Here is a 20315-nt window from a genome sequence, read left to right on the forward strand (position 1 = left end):
AGGACAAAATCCTGTGTGAAGGAGTGAAGAAAGACTTTTGAATGTTCTCTTGTAATCTTGGCTTGTGTAAGCGATCTCACTCAAGAGATAGACGGATTCCTTATACTTTGAAAAAGACTCTGCAAAAATAAGCAAGTCATCTACATGTAAAAGAATTTGGATATCTTGTTGTCTGCAATGAGCTGTAACTGAAGCTAGACACATTCTGAACACTCGGTGCAGTCCAAAGGGTAAAGCAGTGAACTGATAATGTGATCCAGACACACAAAACCTTAAGAAATGTCTGAAGTCTGGATGAATAGGCATGTGATAAGCATCTTTTAAGTCTAGTATTGCCAGGGAACTTGTCAGAGGAAGTAGTAGTAACAGATTGTGAAATGACATCATTTTGAATTTTGGCACTATCACAAACAGGCTTAAGAAGGAAAGAAAGATTCAGAACTTGGCTCAAGAACATAGGTCTCAGCTGCTTTCTGATAGCCATACATGGAGCACATACAAGGGGTCTTGTTAGTTAACAAATATTGCCATGGACCACTGGTCCATTTGGCTGTCTGTACTTTCATAAAATTAATACTGTCCATTCATTCCAGCTTCTCTGGTATAGCAAACAATCTTGGGTTTTCTGAGTATTTTGTCTTCTAATACTACTTTTCTTTGAAACATTTGTTCTTGAGAACCCTCGTAGTCAACCGGTCTTTCCTTCATTCCAGTGTCTCTGATTTCTGAAATTTTATCAGCTCATCAGAATGACTTCATAAAGCTTCTTCTTTTTTGAGTCTTCTGTCATTTGACTTTAAGAGGGAGACTGGAGGAATATATAAATACTTCTGAGGAAATCTGACTTATTTTCCTCTAAACTAGTCCTGTACTTTATAAAGTTGCAGCTTGATCTGATTTTTTAGCTGCATGTTTCTTCTCATAGTTTTTTTCCGCTTCTTTTTTCTGGTTGATTTTCATTTAGTTTTTCCAAAGTTCTTTGCTGGTATCCAGGCAGTTGAATTGCAAGCAAGTAGCTGGATTATACCAAAGATTTTTTTTTTTTTTAGACATTTCTTGGTTTTCACTCTGGGAGAGCTCTAATCAAGCATAACATCAACTTTTTGTACTTTATAGTGTGGTACTGAACCGAGGTGCACAGCCAGTCTAGAAAATGAGAATTTGTGTACTGTGTGACCTAACAGCTCTCACTCATACCGACAAGCAGCACTGATGAACGTGAGTGCAAGTGGAGACCCATTTCACTGCTCCTACTAAATTTCACTGTGTTTATTTTTTTGCTGCAAATGAGCCTTCACTTTGTGGTACAAAGAGCAGGAAAGGATTGTTTTTTTTTTTCAGTCTAAGTACAGCTGGCCTGTTAGCCAAATTTGGCAATAATGGTCAACTCCACATCTGACACAAATACATTAAATGTAATTGAGAAACTCAAGCCACTAGTGCTATGAGGAAATCCACCATATCACTAGCTGGTCTTAACATAGAATAACATTTTACAAAAGAAGACACAGCATGTCTCAACATTTTAAGGTTAGAATATTTACTTTAGCTTTATTAAAACAGGTTGGTATATTTGCATTACAAATATAAATCGGTTCAGTGAACATTATAGTGAAGAATCAGCCTCAAGATCTGTAAGGGACAGACAACATTAGGCATTTCAGAGAAGAGAAGGGAACAGAAAACACATTAGTGTTATCAATATGCATTGAGAACTTGTGTTCAAACTCTTCCACGGATGTCCTAACAGGAGCTACATTTTAAGAAACTTGCATATTCTGACAGTAGATGCATAAACACTACTGATTTTTTTATGGTTTATGTTACACAACCAAGAACAGTTTATACCTTAGGAACACAAAGAAACTACGATTCACCACCCAATGGTAACAGTGTAAAATCATGCCACTAAAAAAATAGTTCAGATTGCTCTGTCTTGAGACAAACACCACACAACATCTTGCTACTTATTTTGGTCATTGTCTCTCCCCACTATGACCATCAAGCCCCTACCCACGTATATGTTCCTTTTTACCCTTGCCATCCTGAAACAGTGGAAAGGAAGAAAAACCCAAGGGCAGTGGATTTTGACTATTTAGTGGAGAATTTCTGCATCCTCCCAACAGGTCTTCCTGTTGGCCAGAAAATGTGGTACAATGCCTACTACAATGGGTGTAATGTCAGCACATTTTTGAACACCCATAATTAAAAAGTCATACAGCCTGCATACTCCTTAAGGGGTTAATGCTCTCCAGAGTTCATTGTTGCAAATTCTACAATTCAAGGCCTTCACCAAGATGGTGTTCTTGTGTGAGGACTGTACCTGCACCCTCCCCCCTTATGATGAATAAGCCAGAATTTTGCCACTCACTCCTATCCTTCCCCAGCTAACTTCTTGAGCACATGGACCAACTGAGCTTGGGCAGCTGGGGTGTAGTCATGGCAAAAAGTTCAATGCTGCAGAGCTTGTATAGTACCTTATCTCTTACATTCTTTATACTTAGAGAAACTGAGAAATGCTACACTCCTCTGGTTCTTCCAAAAGCAAAACACGCACAATTTCAAGTGGAAAACCCTGAGCTCTGAAAAGTTGGTCTATACATGGAACAGTGAAGTTATCAAAATAGAATCTGAAAGCATCAATTCCAGAATCATTTTTAAATATAAACTACTCGTAGATGACTGCAGAAATAAACACTTCATAGGATGAGTTGTATGGAATATACTTCTTTCATGGTTAAATCACTTGGATGTGTCATATGAGAACACAACAAAATGTATATTCTAACAACATTTCTATTTAAAGTGTTGAAAGGACAAATAGTGCTTATTTAAGAAATAAAGTTGTTAGCAGACACCAACTACTAAACATGGTTTCCCCGCAAAATACTTCACAAATGTCTGCTACATAACATGTTCATGACGGCAAACTATATTTTTCAGGGCAATATCTCTTCATTGCTAAATCCGCAACAAAATCATTATAGCAGGCAGCCTGCAACAAGACCTAACTTCTCTCTTCCCTTTTATGGAAATAACTATTGCCAGTCATAATTTACTCCTGAAAAGCAATCCTTTATAGGAAGCAACTTTTTCACTGCTGCACCTAAATGATAATATTAAAAGGGCTAATAACATTACAAATAAGAAACAAATTGTCTGTAATTAGAACTTAACTGTTATTGTCTTGGTTCTTAAGCATTCTGAAACAGTTTCTGCTTTTACTACGGGTTACGTAAGTAGGTTTACTAAAGCAGCGTTTAGTCTACCTTTCCAATACAATTCATTATCTATATTCCCTCACATGCTGCATCAAAGAGTATCATATATTCTTGTGACATAAAGAGCTACTAAAACCTGAATGGAGAGACTGAAAAACTTTTTTTAATGGACAGATTATTTTTTTCCATAAGTGTAATAACTCAGAAGTTGTAAAAGCATTCCTGACCTCATAGTTCTATTTGTCAGCATTTCTTCTTGACTCTGAATTGTGTCTAAATTTCACATTACTAATATTAGTATTTCCTCTAAGTGTTATTACTGGACTGGCACCATTTCTTCTGTAAGTCCACTGGTAGCTATAGCACATTTTCTAATCACTGTAACGTATCAGTTACATATTCTGCTACATGTAGATAAACAGAGGTGCTGATAAATCATCACATACTGTTGTAGTACAGAAGAAGAAAGCTATTTGAAGAACATCATTACTCTATTGTACAGTGACCTGCAACTAAGCAGTGACAGCACTTATGAACTGCGTACAAATCCAACAGTTGATAGGCTTGGTCTACATAAATTAGGCCAGTGTGTGTTACGGACATCCTTTTAGTTTTGGAAGTAGAGTACTTGGGTTTCCCTGCTTGTGATTTTTTGGAAGTAGACTGGTAGGTAGTAAGAATCACAAAATGCTACACCATGCAAATTCCATGCACAGCAGTGGACGTGTATGTATTTAACAGTGACACATACACTGATTTCCGTGGAGACTCAGTAGTGTACCAAGAACTACCTTCTTGAGCACAGCAGACTACCTGCAGAAAACAATGCCATGCAGGTCCATTCTGCCACTGAAGCTCCAATGCACAGGTGGTACAACTGGTCACTTACTTTGGCAATACACAGAGGTTTCCAGGAGGTTTTAATGGGATTCAGTGTCATGCAAGTTATGCATGTGTCTGAATCCAGGTTTTGCACAGCATCTCACTATTAAACTGAACAATGCATACTGCTCTGCTCAAGCAAACGTTTATACATAGTTCACCAGAGTACTAGCATAGCTAAGAAAAAAATGTAGTACATCTCTGCAGGCGTTTGCATGGACAGTATTTTCTGCCATTGTTCTAATACACATGCTGCAGGACCAAATCGGAAAAAGTTACACAGTTAGTTTGTGATGTCTCCCCAAAAAATCCAGAATACCTAATAACAGAGTGCGGCAACATTTTGCATTCTCTTTATAGTTTAAGTCTACTGTGATACTGATTTCAGAGATATAGTAACTGAATATTGTGGCCTTTGTCTAATGGTTTTTTGAAAGCTTAGTTCCAGTTTCAAATGGTAATTCTCTGCTGTGACATCAGTCTGTTGTCTGTAACAGTGATGTCATGGCAGCTGTAATGCACCTCTCAGACAGTAAGGAAGGTGATGCATATAAATCTTTTCATACTGAATAGCATTTGTTTTTGTCTCTGACTACCCGCAGAGTAATCAGCCTAAGTATTATTCTACTTAATGACGTTTAACTAAGTGGGTGGAGCGACAGCTGGCCTCATTCTCCTCCCAGCATGCAACTCTGTCCTACCTCTATAGCCCACTGCTACCTTGGTACAAGTCCCAGTTCTTTCCCTTACTGGGGGAAGTTGTGAAACTGCAAGGATTCTACAATATCCCATACATGGAGACAACTCTTGGCTTTGTCCTTCATTAGGTGGGGTCCTGGCCTTCCAGGGAGACAGCAATGACTGATCATTATGCTGGTGACAGTGAAATAGGCAGATAGCAGTTGCCATACTGTGGAAAACTCTGTTCATAATGTACAAGCAGGTGGAGTCACTATTCATTATGTACTAGCTGTATACTATAGACAACTACATGATGTGAATTTAAGAGCGCCTTTCTTCCCCTCCACTTCCCCCTCAAGGTAGTGATGCTTCTAAAGCTGTGCCCACATATCTAGTTTAACTCCATTCTGTGCTTCAGTTTCCATTACAGCTACAAAGAACATCCTGCTCTCACCAGCATATCACCTGTTTCCACTGATGAAATGTGAGTAGGCATGACCTCAGCACCCCCCCACCCCCATACTAGCTCCATCAGGAGTCAACTGAATTTTGGTCACCTGGTTTTATTTATCTATTCCAGCAAACTGACAAAATGCAGTAATCATAAGAATCACAAGGTAGATCATAGCTAGACTAGCAAGATTTGTTGAGGCTACCTTGTACATATTAATAGCTATGAAGACATCTACTAGCAATACACAGCCACCTTCATTGCAGAGATCAGGGTTGAAGCCATTGTTATTGTAAAAGCCGGGGCTTTATCCCCTAAAGTCAAAACATGATGTTCATTTACACACACATTCAACAAAGCGCTGCAGTTTCCTCCTTTATTTTCTAATACTACACTACCTATCCTCCAAGTTTGCTGTACAAAATAACATAAGGTGAAGCTGTGGCTTAGTGTCCTTCCTCTGTGCTGCTCTAGTGCATAAAAACGTTATCAATGACACTCTGCTTCACTTCAACAAATATTCAAATACTATGTGAAGCACAGGTACACATATGGGATTCAGGTACAAACTGTGAACATTTACTAATATGTATAGGATATACAAATAAAAGTATAGACTATTTTATATATATATATATATATATATATATATATATATATATATATCTTTAGTCCATGTCTTCTTGGCTCTGCAGCAGACCATCAGATAGTCTCAGGGACTCTCCCCATACTCCAGATCTATTAATTCCATCTTAGCCAACTCTAGAAAAACTCCAACTCATGTTCAGGGATGGTGAGGAGATGCTATGAAGTACCTGAGCTGCTATTCAAACTCTGGCTGCATGGGCCATAGTCAGAGCTTTAACCCTCCATACCACCAGCACAGGCTACATACTATTATACATAAGAACTGCAGCACAAAAGAAGTGCAGGATCACATCAATCATTTTCTGCATCTAAGCATGAGTAGTAAGATACGAACATCACAGTGTAAAAGCTATGTTTCAGAGTCAATCAGAGTTGCTGTGTAGAGTGTGACCATGTGTAAGTGCACTAAAACATGTTTCAAAAATAAGATTTAAGTGGACTGTTTCATGACAAATCATTCTGCCATGAAGCTCTTTCAATGTATTGCCTAGGATAGCACAAGTGAAACCTTAACAATTTGGTCTTTCAAATGGTGCAGGCTTAGTATTACTGATAAAGATCCAGTCACAGTCAATAATACCCTTTATAAACTGTTTGCCACTCACAAAATGATTTTGTACTCATCACGAGAAAATGGCATTAATGTGAAAAACACAGAGATGACAAAGAAATCTGAATGCTGCTTCACTTATGCTCATGTCCATAATGATTACTGTACCAAGTATCAGTTTCAAGATCAACATTAATGCAAGAAAGTAATGCCCAGACTTTTAGTCCTTCTGAAAAAGAAGCCTGTAAAATTTACTCTATGTCAAAGAATAAATATTACAAATACATCATCGACCATTTCCTTTATAATCGTGAGTGATCTACCGAAACAAAACTAAACCGATCATTTTTGACACTCAGGACACTATGTTTTATCTAAAGTTAATAAATTCTTTGAATTTTCATGGAGAGTCACTAAGGTTCTCAACAGTCTGTTGCTGTTAAAGACATACAGTACTACATACAATATTGCCCCAATAGAGCCCTTTATTACCAAGAACTGACTTCTTGACAGGTGGCCAGATAATTTCCTTCATTTTACATTTTGTAGTGCTATGCATACATGGCACCCAGCCAGTACTAGTTTTAAAGTTCTTTTAAAATGCTGCTCTGGCTGCAAGCTGTTACTCAAAGTGTAGGTTTAAAAAGAACTAAAACGCTGTCAAAGTAGACTGGCTGTAGTATTGCACTTGAATCCTTTATGTGTTTTGCATTTTGAATCCTATTGTTTTTATTGCTACTGGACAGTACTTCATCTTCTTGTTATTTATTCAGCACCATTTCATTTGGCTACCCTTTGGCATAGTGTCTTTTTCATAGCAAGGCTGTCAGTTGTAGAAGAAAAATCACAGTTCACAGAGAGCAATCAAGTAATAGCACTGTAGTTCCAAAAAGAAGCGGGAAGCCTCCTTAAGAAAAACTATTGCTGTTTGCTGCAGTTTATTTGAGTGATGTTATTATGTCCATGAAGTTACTTAATGCCATGCTCTGAGATAAGAAGGTGGGTGTTTGCGGTACCGGGAGTGTCAGCATTCTGGTCATTCATGGTACATGCAGTTTTCAAGGCACCATCCATTTCTTCTATGCATGTTCTTCCTGAAATAAGCAAACAGCATGGAATTAAATAGGTACCATGTCACAAAGTCAAGGTGTATGAAACAGAAGCTATAAAAAGTAACAACAAAAAATATTGAAGTGTGGGTAATACCACACAAAACGCAATGAATTTATCTTGTATTACAAATTGACTGATGACAGCAAATAAAAATAAAAGCCTAAGATGTTCATTAAAAGTAGCCTTAAATAAAAAGCAATGAAAGGTCTTAACTCGCTCTTATTTTTGTCAGTTCAGATGTTTTACATTAATACTTCTCATTTCAAGTGTACATAAATTTTTATCAAACTGTGTTTAGTGATGTTCGCACAGTAGGGCAATGGTGATAGAAGGTGTAAGACCTCCAAAATATCTTTTACATAAATGGGTGGACTTCTTATTTTATTCCTTTTGCCCACCCACCCAGCCCACAGATATCCTGGGATCCCCATGTTCTACATGTCCATTTTTTTCTATAATAGTGGATGCAAACTGGGTGTTTTCTTCTACATTCCATCACATTTCTTACGGGAAGCTTTTTATTTATGTTGCACCCTTCCCTGGAATGACCCTCACCTGATGCATGATATACCATCAATGCATACTTCTGTAAACATTTTCTCCTGCTAAGGATATCTGTCAACATTTCTACCTTCTGTAGATCTGCCTTCTACAATGTCCCCCTGGCCAGCATCAGTCAGTAATCAAGCAAAGCAAATGCTCCACTTCCTCCTACAAAGGGGAATTGGCTAGGACTTGCTCAAGTCCCTAACACCAGTATACACTGCTGTTGTCACAGACAGGAATTCTCCCTCTACACCAGCAAGATGGCTGAACTGGACAAACTTCATGTGCCAGGCAATCCAGATTTAGTAAACATGCTAACCTTACAAATATTAACTACAAACAATGAAAGCCTGGACAAGGTTCTCATTGGCAACTTTAGGAAGAAGCATGTGACATCTCTCATTGTGCATTTAACAATTCTAAATACCTAATTAAAATAAAATAGATTAGCATATGCATCACTTCAAATTATCATTCCACTGCATTCTATGATCAAGATCGATACCAAAATCACTTAGTGTTTGTGTTATACAGGATAATGTTCAAGATTCCAGTTATAAAACAGGGGAGTCCTCAACTAAAACCAGCCCTGGTCCTTGCTCCATGTTCATTATTTGTTTATTAATTTGATAGCCAGAAAGATGCATGGATTCTTCATGCCCTTTCATTTACTTGCTAGGCCAAAACGGTGCACAAACAGAACCAGTTTAAAATTATACATAGAAACATACTCTGAGTGCAAAGCAAGAAGGACTGCAAAACATGATTTGTTTACACTCACAAATAACCTAATTTTCATAGGGCACAGCCAGTTCAATATTTTTAACACCTTCATTAAATTATCACTTCAGACATAAGCAAACATACATTAATATAAAAGAAAACAAACCATTTTAACATGTTTCCAGTTATGTACATTATACATCAAATATGTTCTTTTTTACAACTATCCTCAATCCAATATTACATAAATTGCTCAATTCCTACCTTTCCTTAAATCTCACTCCTCCTCCAGAACATTATTCTGCATGTATTTTCACACAATTTCCAGTTATTTCTATATAATTTGCTCCTTCCATTTTCTAAAGATCCCACTTCCAGTTCTTTTATCTCAATTACAATATTCAGTACTTCAAATACAGTTGGTTTAGGTTATGACTTCCATTTTCTAGTAATTGCTTTACTGGCAGCCACCAGAATTAAACTTAACAAGGCCTTACTATGTCTAGAAAATTCAATCCCAACTCAAAAGAATCATTTCCTTAGTTATACCCATTTGCTCACCCAATATTTCTGAAAAAGTACTCTATAGGGAATTTTTGAAATCTGCCAATACATTACATTCCTAAAACATATGTTCCCGGTTACCTCTGTCTTACCCATCACACTTCCAACATTTGCCATCTACCTGAGGGAAAAAAAATGAGTCTGCTTGGGATATAGAAATACCTATCCAAACACTTTCAAGCAAAAGTCCTAAACCTTTTAGACTTTGTTGGATAGCTGAGAGTCATACATATATCCTTCCATTGTTCATTTGTAAATTGCTTCTCCAGTCTCTCTTCCCAATCTTTTCTAACCTCCTCTGACTGATTCCAACAGATGTTATGCAATATTCTATATACCCTAATAATTATCCCTGTTTAACAGCAGCTACTCTTCTAGATTCAACTAAAAACTCTACCAGTGCTGGTCTTTCACTTAGGATTCCCTTATTCCCTTCTCTTTGCCTGTATTATGGTATCAATGCTAGACAGGAAAGGCAGTCTCCAGCCTGAAGTCCAAATGTATTCTTAGCATCTTTCCATTCTTTTATCTTTCCCTTTCTAATTATTTGCTCCCAATACCTTGGTTTCTTTAACAAATTTCTCCAGCAAATTCCAGCCCCAATTTCCTACTCTATGCATCCTTAACTGCAGTCATCCCTACTGGCAGAATCCCCTTTTTGCACTCCTGTGCTGGCTTGGTTCTTAGGATACAGTCTGTTACTTTATGAATATAATATTCTGTATAATTATTGTTATTCTTCCAAGGATCTGCATTCCAAATCCCAGTCTCTCCTTATTTCTTGATTTTCCCATTGTTTCATCATTATCCCTTTCCAAATTTGAGTTATAGCTTTCTGCTTGTGGTGCTACATCTAGGAGCCTTAACTGTGCAGCTTAGAAATATCCCTTCAAATCAGGTAATCCCAAACTACCTTGTTCTATTGGAAGGATCACCTTATCCTACTTGACTCTTGCCAACTTCCCCTCCCAGATAAAATCCTTCAACTGTTTAATTGTTATCCACAACTTTTCCTCTGTTTGATTTAAATATGCCTGACCTGTGTATAAAACTAAAGGGACTAAAAACATTTTCACTGCTTGTATCTTACTATCCACATACATAAAACAGAGCTTTGGTTTCTTGGTTTTTGTATTATCGTTTTCGTCTCTTCCCACATATCCTTAGCTAGTATAACAGAATCCCCTTATAACCAATACTTCTAAGTACTTCGTTTTATTATATCCCCATAAATATGGGTACTGCTGAACCAGTTTGTGTGCGAGTACATACTTTACAGTTATTGGCTTTGTTTTATCTTCATTAATTTTCTATCCTGAGTATATTCCACAACACTGAAAAGTCCCTTTCCGGTTTTATCACATACAAAATGATATCATCTGCAAATAAAGCCAATGTTTCTTGATTACCATATTAATTATGTCCTTGAATTTCTGTGTCCCTTATTTTTTTGCCAATGTTTCTAAATATAATGCAAATAACAAAGGGGTAAGAGGATACCCTGTCTGGTTTCTCTCTTCAAACAGAGTTTACCAGAGAGGAACTCCAAGTTTAATTTTCACCACTGATCCTGCTCATCATCTTCTTTCGGCTGTTCCCATTAGGGGTCACCACAGTGGATCATCTGTTTCCATTTCTTCCTGTCCTTTGCATCTTGCTCTGTCACACCAGCATGTCCTCTTTCACCACATCCATAAACCTTATCTTAGGCCTTCCTCTTTTCCTGTTACCTGGTAGCTTCATCCTTAGCATCTTTTTCCCAATACACTCAGCATCTCTCCTCAGCACATGTCCAAACCAACGTAATCTTGCCTCTCTGGCTTTATCTCCAAACCTTCCAACCTGGGCTGACCCTCTAATATACTTATTCCTAATCCTGTCCACCCTCGTCACACCCAGTGCAAATCTTAACATATTTAACTCTGCCACATCCAGCTCTAACTCCTGCCTTTTTGTCAATGCCACTGTCTCCAACCCATATAACATAGCTGGTCTCACTACCCTCTTGTAGACCCTCCCTTTCACTCTTACTGATACTCGTCTGTCACAAATCACTCCTGACACTCTTCTCCACCCACTCCATCTGCCTGTACTCTCTTCTTCACCTCTCTTCCACACTCACCATTACTCTGAACTATTGATCCCAAGTACTTAAACTCATCCACCTTCGCCACCTCTACTCCTTGCATCCTCACCATTCCTCCATCCTCCCACTCATTCACACACATATATTCTGTCTTAGTCCTGCTGACCTTCATTCCTCTTCTCTCTAGAGCATATCTCCATCTCTCCAGGGTCTCCTCCACCTGTTCCCTACTCTCACTACAGATCACAATGTCATCTGCAAACATCATAGTCCATGGGGACTCCTGTCTGATCTCCTGTCCATCACCATTGCAAATAAGAAAGGGCTCAAAGCTGATCCTTGATGTAATCCCACCTCCACCTTAAACGCATCTGTCACTCTCACCGCTGTCACACTACCCTCGTACATATCCTGTACCACTCTTACATACATCTCTGACACTCCTGACTTCCTCATACAACACCACAACTCCTCTCTAGGCACCCTGTCATATGCTTTCTCTAAGTGTACAAAAACACAATGCAACTCCTTCTGACTTTCTCTGAACTTCTCCATCAACACTCTCAGAGCAAACATCGCATCGGTAGTGCTCTTTCCTGGCATGAAAATAGAAGTTATGTCCTTACCATAACGTTCCATGTGGAGTGTTCATCTCGCCTTTGTTCTTACACGTGGGGTTCGGAGCCGATCCTCGGCTCCGTGTCGGCCGCTTGCAAGCTCTGCATCGAGAAGAAGCTCGAGACAATCTAATACCCACAATCCCCCTCTGCCTTTACCTCAGATCTAGTTTGCAAGCAAACCAGTCTCTAGAGAGAGCCCACTCATGCTTACATCACATATGCACAGAACTAAGAGTCTATATATATATATATATATATATATATATATATATATAGACACATACACATATATATACATGTCAACTATGTACACAACAACTGCAAAGCAGAAGCAGAATGCCCCAGGCCAGGCACCAAAAATGAACGTTCTTCCTAAGGGCGGGAGGGTGGGAATGTAAGAACAAAGGCGAGATGAACACTCCACATGGAAGCGTTATGGTAAGGACATAACTTCTATATGTGATAGTGTTCAATCTCGCCGTTGTTCTTACACATGGGTAGCGCCCCTAGCTCCTTGTTCCTGAGGAACTCACGGAAGGACGTTCTTGAGCACAGTGGAACCAAAGGTTGCCCTGTCCCTAGAAACCTTGTCTACCTTATAATGAGAAATGAATGTATGTGGCTTAGACCAAGTAGCAGCCGCACAAATAGCGTCTAGTGGTAGGCGGGCTGCATGAGCCAGGGATGTAGACACTGACCTTGTGGAATGTCCTTTGGGTTTGTGCAAAAGAGTTTGATTTGAAGAATCATAGACATAGATTATACAATCCGTTAACCACTTAGAAAGAGTTCTTTTGGTAACCGCTAATCCTTTCCTGTTATCAGCAAAGGCCACAAAAAGTTGATCAGTTTTCCTGTGATCTTTTGTTCTATCCAAGTAAAACCTCAGCTGTCTGTGAACATCTAATTTGTGCAACATATACTCCATTTTGTTGGAGTGATTCTTGAAGAAAGTGGGTAATTCAATGGACTGATTAATATTATTAATAGAACAAACTTTAGGGAGGAAGGATGAATTAGTTCAAGAGAAACTCTGTCAGAGTGAAAGATCAAATAAGGGTGCTTAATGGAGCGAGCTTGAAGTTCAGATACTCGCCTAGCGGATGTAATGGCTACCAAAAAGAGAGTCTTCCAAGACAAAAATTTCAATGGGCAAGAGGAGGCTGGTTCAAAGGGGATCAATATGAATTTAGAAAACAACAAGTTTAGACTCCAAGGTGACGTAGGAGATCTAATTGGTGGTCTAATATGAAAAACTCCTTTTAAACAGGCTTTACAAAGTCTGTGGGCCATAACAGGAGCCCCACATTCTTCCACATGGAAATTAGAAATGGCAGCCAATTGAACTCTTAATGTGGCAGGAGAAGCACCCTGATGGAACAAGTCTGTTAAAAACTCTAATATTTTATTCGAAGGAGCTATAAAAGGATCCAATTGCTGTGTATTCGCCCAGAATACAAATCGCTTCCATTTACTAGAATATGTTTTAGTAGTGGAAGCTTTATGAGAAGCCACCAATATATTCTGAACTGCGGGCGAAAGAAGATCAGACCTGGCTAAGTTGGGAATTGGAGCAGCCAAACTGCTAGATGGAGGGACAAGAGCGCGGGATGGGGAGCCCCTGACGAGTGAGTCAATAGATCTGGCTCTGGGTCCAGGATCCAGGGTCCCTGAATGCAGTGTGTCTTCAGGCAGGGAAACCAAATTTGACGAGGCCAGAATGGGGCAATGAGGATTATTGTCCTGTGTAGGTTTCTGGCTTTCTGGAGAAACTTTGATATCAGGGGAAATGGAGGAAATGCGTGCAGGAGTCCCGGGGCCAATCGTGAATCAGTGCGTCCCTGGGGACTTCCCTGGAGGGGTAATAGGGCAAAGTAGCTCCTGCATTTGGCGTTCATTGGAGACGCAAACAGATCGCAGGAAGGCTGGCCCCACGTGTGAAAAATCTTTTTCGCAACTGACTGTTTTAGGGACCACTCGTGCGGTAACAGAATTGCTCTGCTCAGCCTGTCGGCTATGACGTTGGATGACCCGGGATGTGCGTTGCTATTAGAAAGCGACCCGTGGACTCCGCCCATTGCCAGATTCTCATGGCCTCTCTGCATAGCTGATAGGACTTGGTTCCCCCTTGCTTGTTTATGTACCAGACTACCGACATGTTGTCCGTCTGAACTGCAATAGTTCCCAGAGGAAGAAGGGGAGCAAAGTGTTGCAACGCTAGAAACACTGTCCTCAACTCTAGAACATTGATGTGCAGATTGTACTCCAAATTGGTCCATTCGCCTTGGACTGTCTGTCCCTGAAAGATGCCCCCCCACCCTATCAGGGAAGCGTCCGTGGTCACCGTAACTGTAGGCGTGGGTATCACAAATGGTCTCCCCTTGGAAAGGTTGCACGTTTGTAGCCACCATTTTAGGTGTGTTTTGCATGTGTTCGTTATAAGAATCTCGTGTGTTAGAGGTAGTTGTTGGAACGACCATTGTGCAAACAGTAGCCATTGTAGGACTCTCATGTGCAGCCTTCCCAAGGGTATTGCAATAAGAGAAGCTGACATGAGTCCCAAAACCTTCAGTACCAGTTTTGCTGGAGATTTCCTGGACAAGAGAAGAAGACGTATGTGAGTCTGAAGTGAAAGTATCCTTTCTGGAGGAAGTCTTAGAATTAACTGACGTGTGTTTAATTCCGCTCCTATGAACAAGATACTCTCTGATGGCTGAAGTAAGGATTTTCCGAAGTTTATGGAAATTCCTAGGTGAACACACAGTTGAAGAGTATAGTCTCTGGCCTGTAGTAGTTGACGCTGGGTGGTGGCAGAAAGGAGCCAGTCGTCCAGATACGGAAACACCTGGAATCCTTGGCGTCTCAAGTGAGACGCTACCACTGCCATGCATTTGGTGAAGACCCTGGGGGCTGAGGTCAGACCAAAGGGCAGGGCTCGAAATTGAAAGTGACTGGCCCCCAGCCGGAAGCGCAAATGATCTCTGGATGCCCTGGACATTTTGATGTGGTAGTACGCATCCTTCAGATCTATTGAGCACATCCAGTCGTCCTTCTGTAAGAATGGAAGGATCGATTGAAGCGTGACCATTCGGAACTTTTCTTTCTTGACGAAGGTATTGAGGTCGCTTAGATCCAGAATGGGCCTCCAGTCTCCTGTTTTCTTTGGAACTAAAAAGAACCTTGAGTAAGTCCCGAATCCTTGCTGGTCCGCTGGGACTGGTTGGATGACTTTTTTCTAGCAGCTTTGAAATTTCTATAGCTGCTGGCTCTCGCAGATGGGGCGATACATCTGGGAGTCTTTTCTTTGGAATGGGATGGGATAGAAAGGGTATGTTGTAACCTCTGGTAACCACGCTTTTTACCCACTTGTCTGTAGTTATGTTTTGCCAGGCCTGAGGGTACAAAGCTAGCGACCCCGACTGCCTCCAGAGCAGGACAGTCGGGCCTCCTCTCAGGAGTGCTGGAAAGGTTTACCAGGGAGTGTATCCCTGTCACCTTGATGCTGCAGACCCCCTCTGCCGCCAGGGCGGCGTCTTCCACCTCTGCCCCTCCTCTGCCTCTAGAAGGCATCACCCTGTGTGCCTGGGAAAGATCCTTGGGGTTTTGAAACCACATTTTTCCACCACGTTGCCCTTTGGGGTACGGTCTGGTTGGGGTGGAAAAACGGACTCCGACAGCAGACAGAGTCTTTCCCTCCTGTTCACACCGGGTAAGGGTCTCCTTTACTTTGGGGCCAAAGAGAGTGGCACCGTCAAATGGAGCGTTAGTAAAGGAAGACTTGAAGGCTTCCATAAATGAACATAAGCGCATCCAGGATTGTCTGCGAAGAGCAATCGCTGAAGCTGCTGCCCTACTCGAACCTTCGGCTGCGTAAGAAATCAGCCTCATGGACGAGTTCACAATGGATGTAAGGGTATTAAGTTGCGCTGTCACTTTCTCTGAGACAGCAGCATCTGTAGTACCCTGGAGGGTATCTCCCAACTCTTTGACTAGATCCCTCTGTAGTCGTGTAAAATGGGTCAAATAGTTCAGGGATCGCATGGAAAAAGCCGCTGAACTAAAAATGCGCTTCCCGTACCTGTCCATAGTCCTAGAATCTTTATTAGGGGGATGGACAGATGAGGAAGATTCCGACATCTCCTTTTTCGTGGCCGCTGCCACCACCATAGCGTCCACTGGAACTCCTTTTGTTAAGTAGGTCTTGTCCTGAGGTGCAGTGATATACTTATTGGGTTTCCTTGGGACTGGTTCCACTGTGTCAGGAGCCTCCCACGCCCTTCGAGCAATAAGTTCCATTAATTCGTCGAAGGGCGGAGTGACCCAGGAGGAAGAAGGGCGAGCACCGAATGCCTTCAGCAAAACTGACTCATCCTCAGAAGGGGGAAGGGAGTGCCAGTCACCTCTCTGTTTCAGGATCTCCAATATGTCCGAAAAAGAGACATCTTCTGAAGGTGACTTAGGGGACCCTTCTGACTCATCTAAGTCAGTATCGGATGTCAAGGATTCTTGTGGAGAATCCAAGTGTCTCCTCTTACACAATCTTTTCCTAGGGACTTCTTCGTGGGGAGCATCCGAAGAAGCCTCCGAGGAAGAGGGGGCACCCTCCAGGGGTGGCTGAGACACTGGTGCTCGACGCTTGGATGTGGCCGTGGGTGCAGAGGAGGATAACGGCCCTTTATGGGGAGGAGAGGTTGCTTCCACTGATGTGGTTGTCTGGGTAGACAACACCTTCCTCATTAGGTCGAACGCCCCCGGGTCCCAAATCGAAGAATCTCCCGGTTCCGAAGAAATGGGAAGAATCCCCGAAACAGGCACCGAAGGCATCGACCCAGAGGACGGAGCCAAATCGATCCGCGCCGAGGCCCCGAGGGGAAGAGTCGGAACCGAAACGTCGGTTCGACTCTCGGCCCCGGAACCGAGGACAGATCGTTGGCTCCGAGACTCCGGTACCGGGTCCGACAGAGTCGAGGTGAGAGGAACAGACAGAGAAAAGGACGGTTCTGGACCCGAGGGCTCCACAATCAGAAGATCAACCTCTTCCGGCTCCAAAGACTGGACAGGTCTCGGAGGAGGAATGGATGGAGACAATGGGAGGCCTTCAAGTTTCGACACCAACTGGGTGGAAACTGAAATAAGTTTGGACAGGGCCGAATGCTCCAATAACTTCTGCACCACACGATCCACATCGACATCGGAGAGTTTGGAAGAAGAACGGGTCGAAGGAACCAAGACGGAGCCGACCTCAATAAAGTCGATGGAGGGAGCTCCATCACCGGTTCCAAGACTCGAGGCTCAGGAACCGACACCAGTTGAACACTCGGCCCGAAGTCTGTGGAACCGGTGATCTAACTTTACTCAAGAGCTCGGAGCCGATGACTTGGGCTCCGGCGTCTTTGATTCCTTCGAGGATTTCGATGCCTGGTCAGAAGCATCCAGAGCCTCCTGAAAGGAAGGTTTTAATAATCCTCTGTCCATGAGTTTCCTGCGCCTATCTGTCATGACCCTCCCACTAAAAGAGTGACAGATTGAACAGTCCTCTTGTAAGTGGAGAGGGCCAAGGCAGTAGACACAGGAACTATGGTGGTCAGTCACTGACATTTTTTGGCCACACTGACAACGCTTAAAACCTGATTTCACTTTATCAGACATTTTACAAGTAAGATAAGAGTCAAGTCCAGTATAAGAGTCAAATCCGGTGAAAAAAAGTCAAATCCGATTTAAATGTCAAGTCCGGTTGTCAAATTTAAGTAGGGTTGGTAGGCCCCGAAAAACTCTAACCAATTAATAAACTTAACGGTACCGAGAATTCAACCTACTCATACACACATACACTCAGTATATCAAAAATTACTATTAGAACACATTTTCCAATAAAATATAACAAAAATAAGTTATATCTTATCTCAAGATGCTCGAGCTAGCTCCCAGCGATGCAAACGCAGCAGCGGCAAACTAGATCTGAGGTAAAGGCAGAGGGGGATTGTGGGTATTAGATTGTCTCGAGCTTCTTCTCGATGCAGAGCTTGCAAGCGGCCGACACGGAGCCGAGGATCGGCTCCGAACCCCATGTGTAAGAACAAACGGCGAGATTGAACACTATCACATCCATACTGCTGATCACTAATCATCATGTCCCTTCTTAACCTAGCTTCCACTACTCTTTTCCATAACTTCATGCTATGACTGATCAATTTAATCCCTCTGTAGTTACTACAGCTCTGCACATCACCCTTATTCTTAAAAATCGGTACCAAAACACTTTCTCCATTCCTCAGGCATCCTCTCACTTTCCAAGATTTCATTAAACAATCTGGTTAGAAACTCCACTGCCATTTCACCTAAACACCTCTGTGCTTCCACAGGTATGTCATCTGGACCAACAGCCTTTCCATTCTTCATCCTCTTCATAGCTATCCTTACTTCCTCCTTGCTAATCCATTGCACTTCATGATTCACTATCCCCACATCATCCAACCTTCTCTCCCTCTCATTCTCTTCATCAACCCCTCAAAGTACTCTTTCCATATGCTTAACACACTCTCCTCACTTGTGAGTATGTTTCCCTCATTATCCTTTATCACCTTTACCTACTGCACATCTTTCCTAGCTCAGTCCCTCTGTCTAGCCAATTGGTACAGGTCCTTTTCTCCTTCCTTAGTGTCCAACATTTCATACAACTCTTCATATGCCTTATCCTTAGCCTTCGCCACCTCTCTCTTTGCCATGCACCTCATCTCCTTATACTCCTGTCTACTTTCATCTCTCTGACAATCCCACTTCTTCTTTGCCAGCTTCTTTCTCTGTATACTCGCCTGTACTTCCTCATTCCACCACCATGTCTCCTTCCTGCTAATTAATATTATTGTGTCAGTGAATGCAAATGCTTCCATTGCCCTACTCATAAAATCCCAACTTACTCAGTCGAATGCTGTCTCTGCAAGAAGACCCAACAACAACAGTGGTATTTTCTTACATTCTGCATCCTTCTGGATCATTATTGTTCTATTAACCTGATCAAATGTTTGCCTCCCCTCCACAAAACCACACTGATCCATATCTATCAATGTTGGCAACACCTTTGCCATTCTTTTAGCCATTATATGTATAAACACTTTATAATCATGATTTAGAATCAAAATCAGCCTATATGAAGTTGGAGATGATTAGTTTTTACCATCTTTAGTTACTACAGTCATCACAGCTTTCTTCTCCTTTTAAAATACTGCTAAACAAAACCTTCCAGATCTTTATCACTTTCTTCCCTCCTAGCTTCCAAACTTCCATAGGAATTCATACTATCTATTCCTGGGGACTTTCCTGTAGATTAGTTATACATCATTTTTTATCTTATTTCCTCCTAAGCATTAATAATTGAGCCTCATCTACCTCTAACCTTCCATAAATGTTTCCATTTGTACTTTTTCTCAGTTTCCACATTTCTGTGGTTTATATAGATTTTCATAAAATTTCTGACATTTATCTAATACAGCTACAAGATCTCTGGTTATTTTCCTTATTATAGGCTCCCTAAGCTTGACAACAGCCCTTTCTACTTTCTTTTACCTGAACCATTGTGCTAAAAACTTTTGTATTCTGGAATCATCAAAAATTGTTGCTCAACATTAATCTTTCTAAATGCATGCATATTATCCAGGTAGTCCCTTATTTTCTTTTTAGAACTATGAACTGCACCTCTTCTATTCTAAAAGATTCACCTTATTGTGCAAGACTTTAACCTTTTTCAGTCCCTGTAAATAATTCTTAATTCATAACCATATATCTTTTTTCTTTTATTTCTACACTATTCATTCCATTTTCATTTTATCCCACTCCCTAGCCATATTTTCTGGAGACATTTATATCCCCCCTAATAACTCCTGAATAATTTCCATAATCCTTAAATTCCCCACTGTTTAACATACAGATGAGCTACTGTCTCACTTTTATTTTAACTATTATTGGAGCATGATCTGAGACAGCTACTGGATGTGTACCAAAACTTTCAATTAAATGCAAGTTCCTGTGAAATATAACTTCTGTCTAGTGTAGTCCAGTTTTTGTAACTTGTTGAATAGTATGTAAATTCTCTCCCAGTTTCTACTACTGAATTCACATCTTCCATACCAAATATTTTAATAAATTTCTTCAAAAATCTACCCTTGTTATATATTCCATCATATGCCCCCTAGATACATCCGCACTACTGCAAATGAAGTACTAGCCTGCATTT

At 41.0% G+C, this 20315-nt stretch overlaps 1 protein-coding gene across 3 annotated transcripts in view; it reads right to left on the minus strand.

Moving 5' to 3' along the window:
* Positions 1-1523: 1523 nt before the first annotated feature.
* SLC26A11 (solute carrier family 26 member 11) overlaps positions 1524-20315 on the minus strand; it is a 1037522-nt gene continuing 1018730 nt past the window's right edge. For all 3 annotated transcript variants that reach the window (XM_044068078.1, XM_044068080.1, XM_044068079.1), the window contains one exon: positions 1524-7527. In XM_044068078.1, coding sequence (XP_043924013.1) covers positions 7403-7527 — 125 coding nt within the window. In that variant the 3' untranslated portion in view covers positions 1524-7402. The remainder of the gene's footprint in view (positions 7528-20315) is intronic.

This window comes from Protopterus annectens, chromosome 4.part0 (assembly GCF_019279795.1).
Source record: "Protopterus annectens isolate FY-2018-M chromosome 4.part0, PAN1.0, whole genome shotgun sequence".
Taxonomy (NCBI): domain Eukaryota; kingdom Metazoa; phylum Chordata; order Ceratodontiformes; family Protopteridae; genus Protopterus; species Protopterus annectens.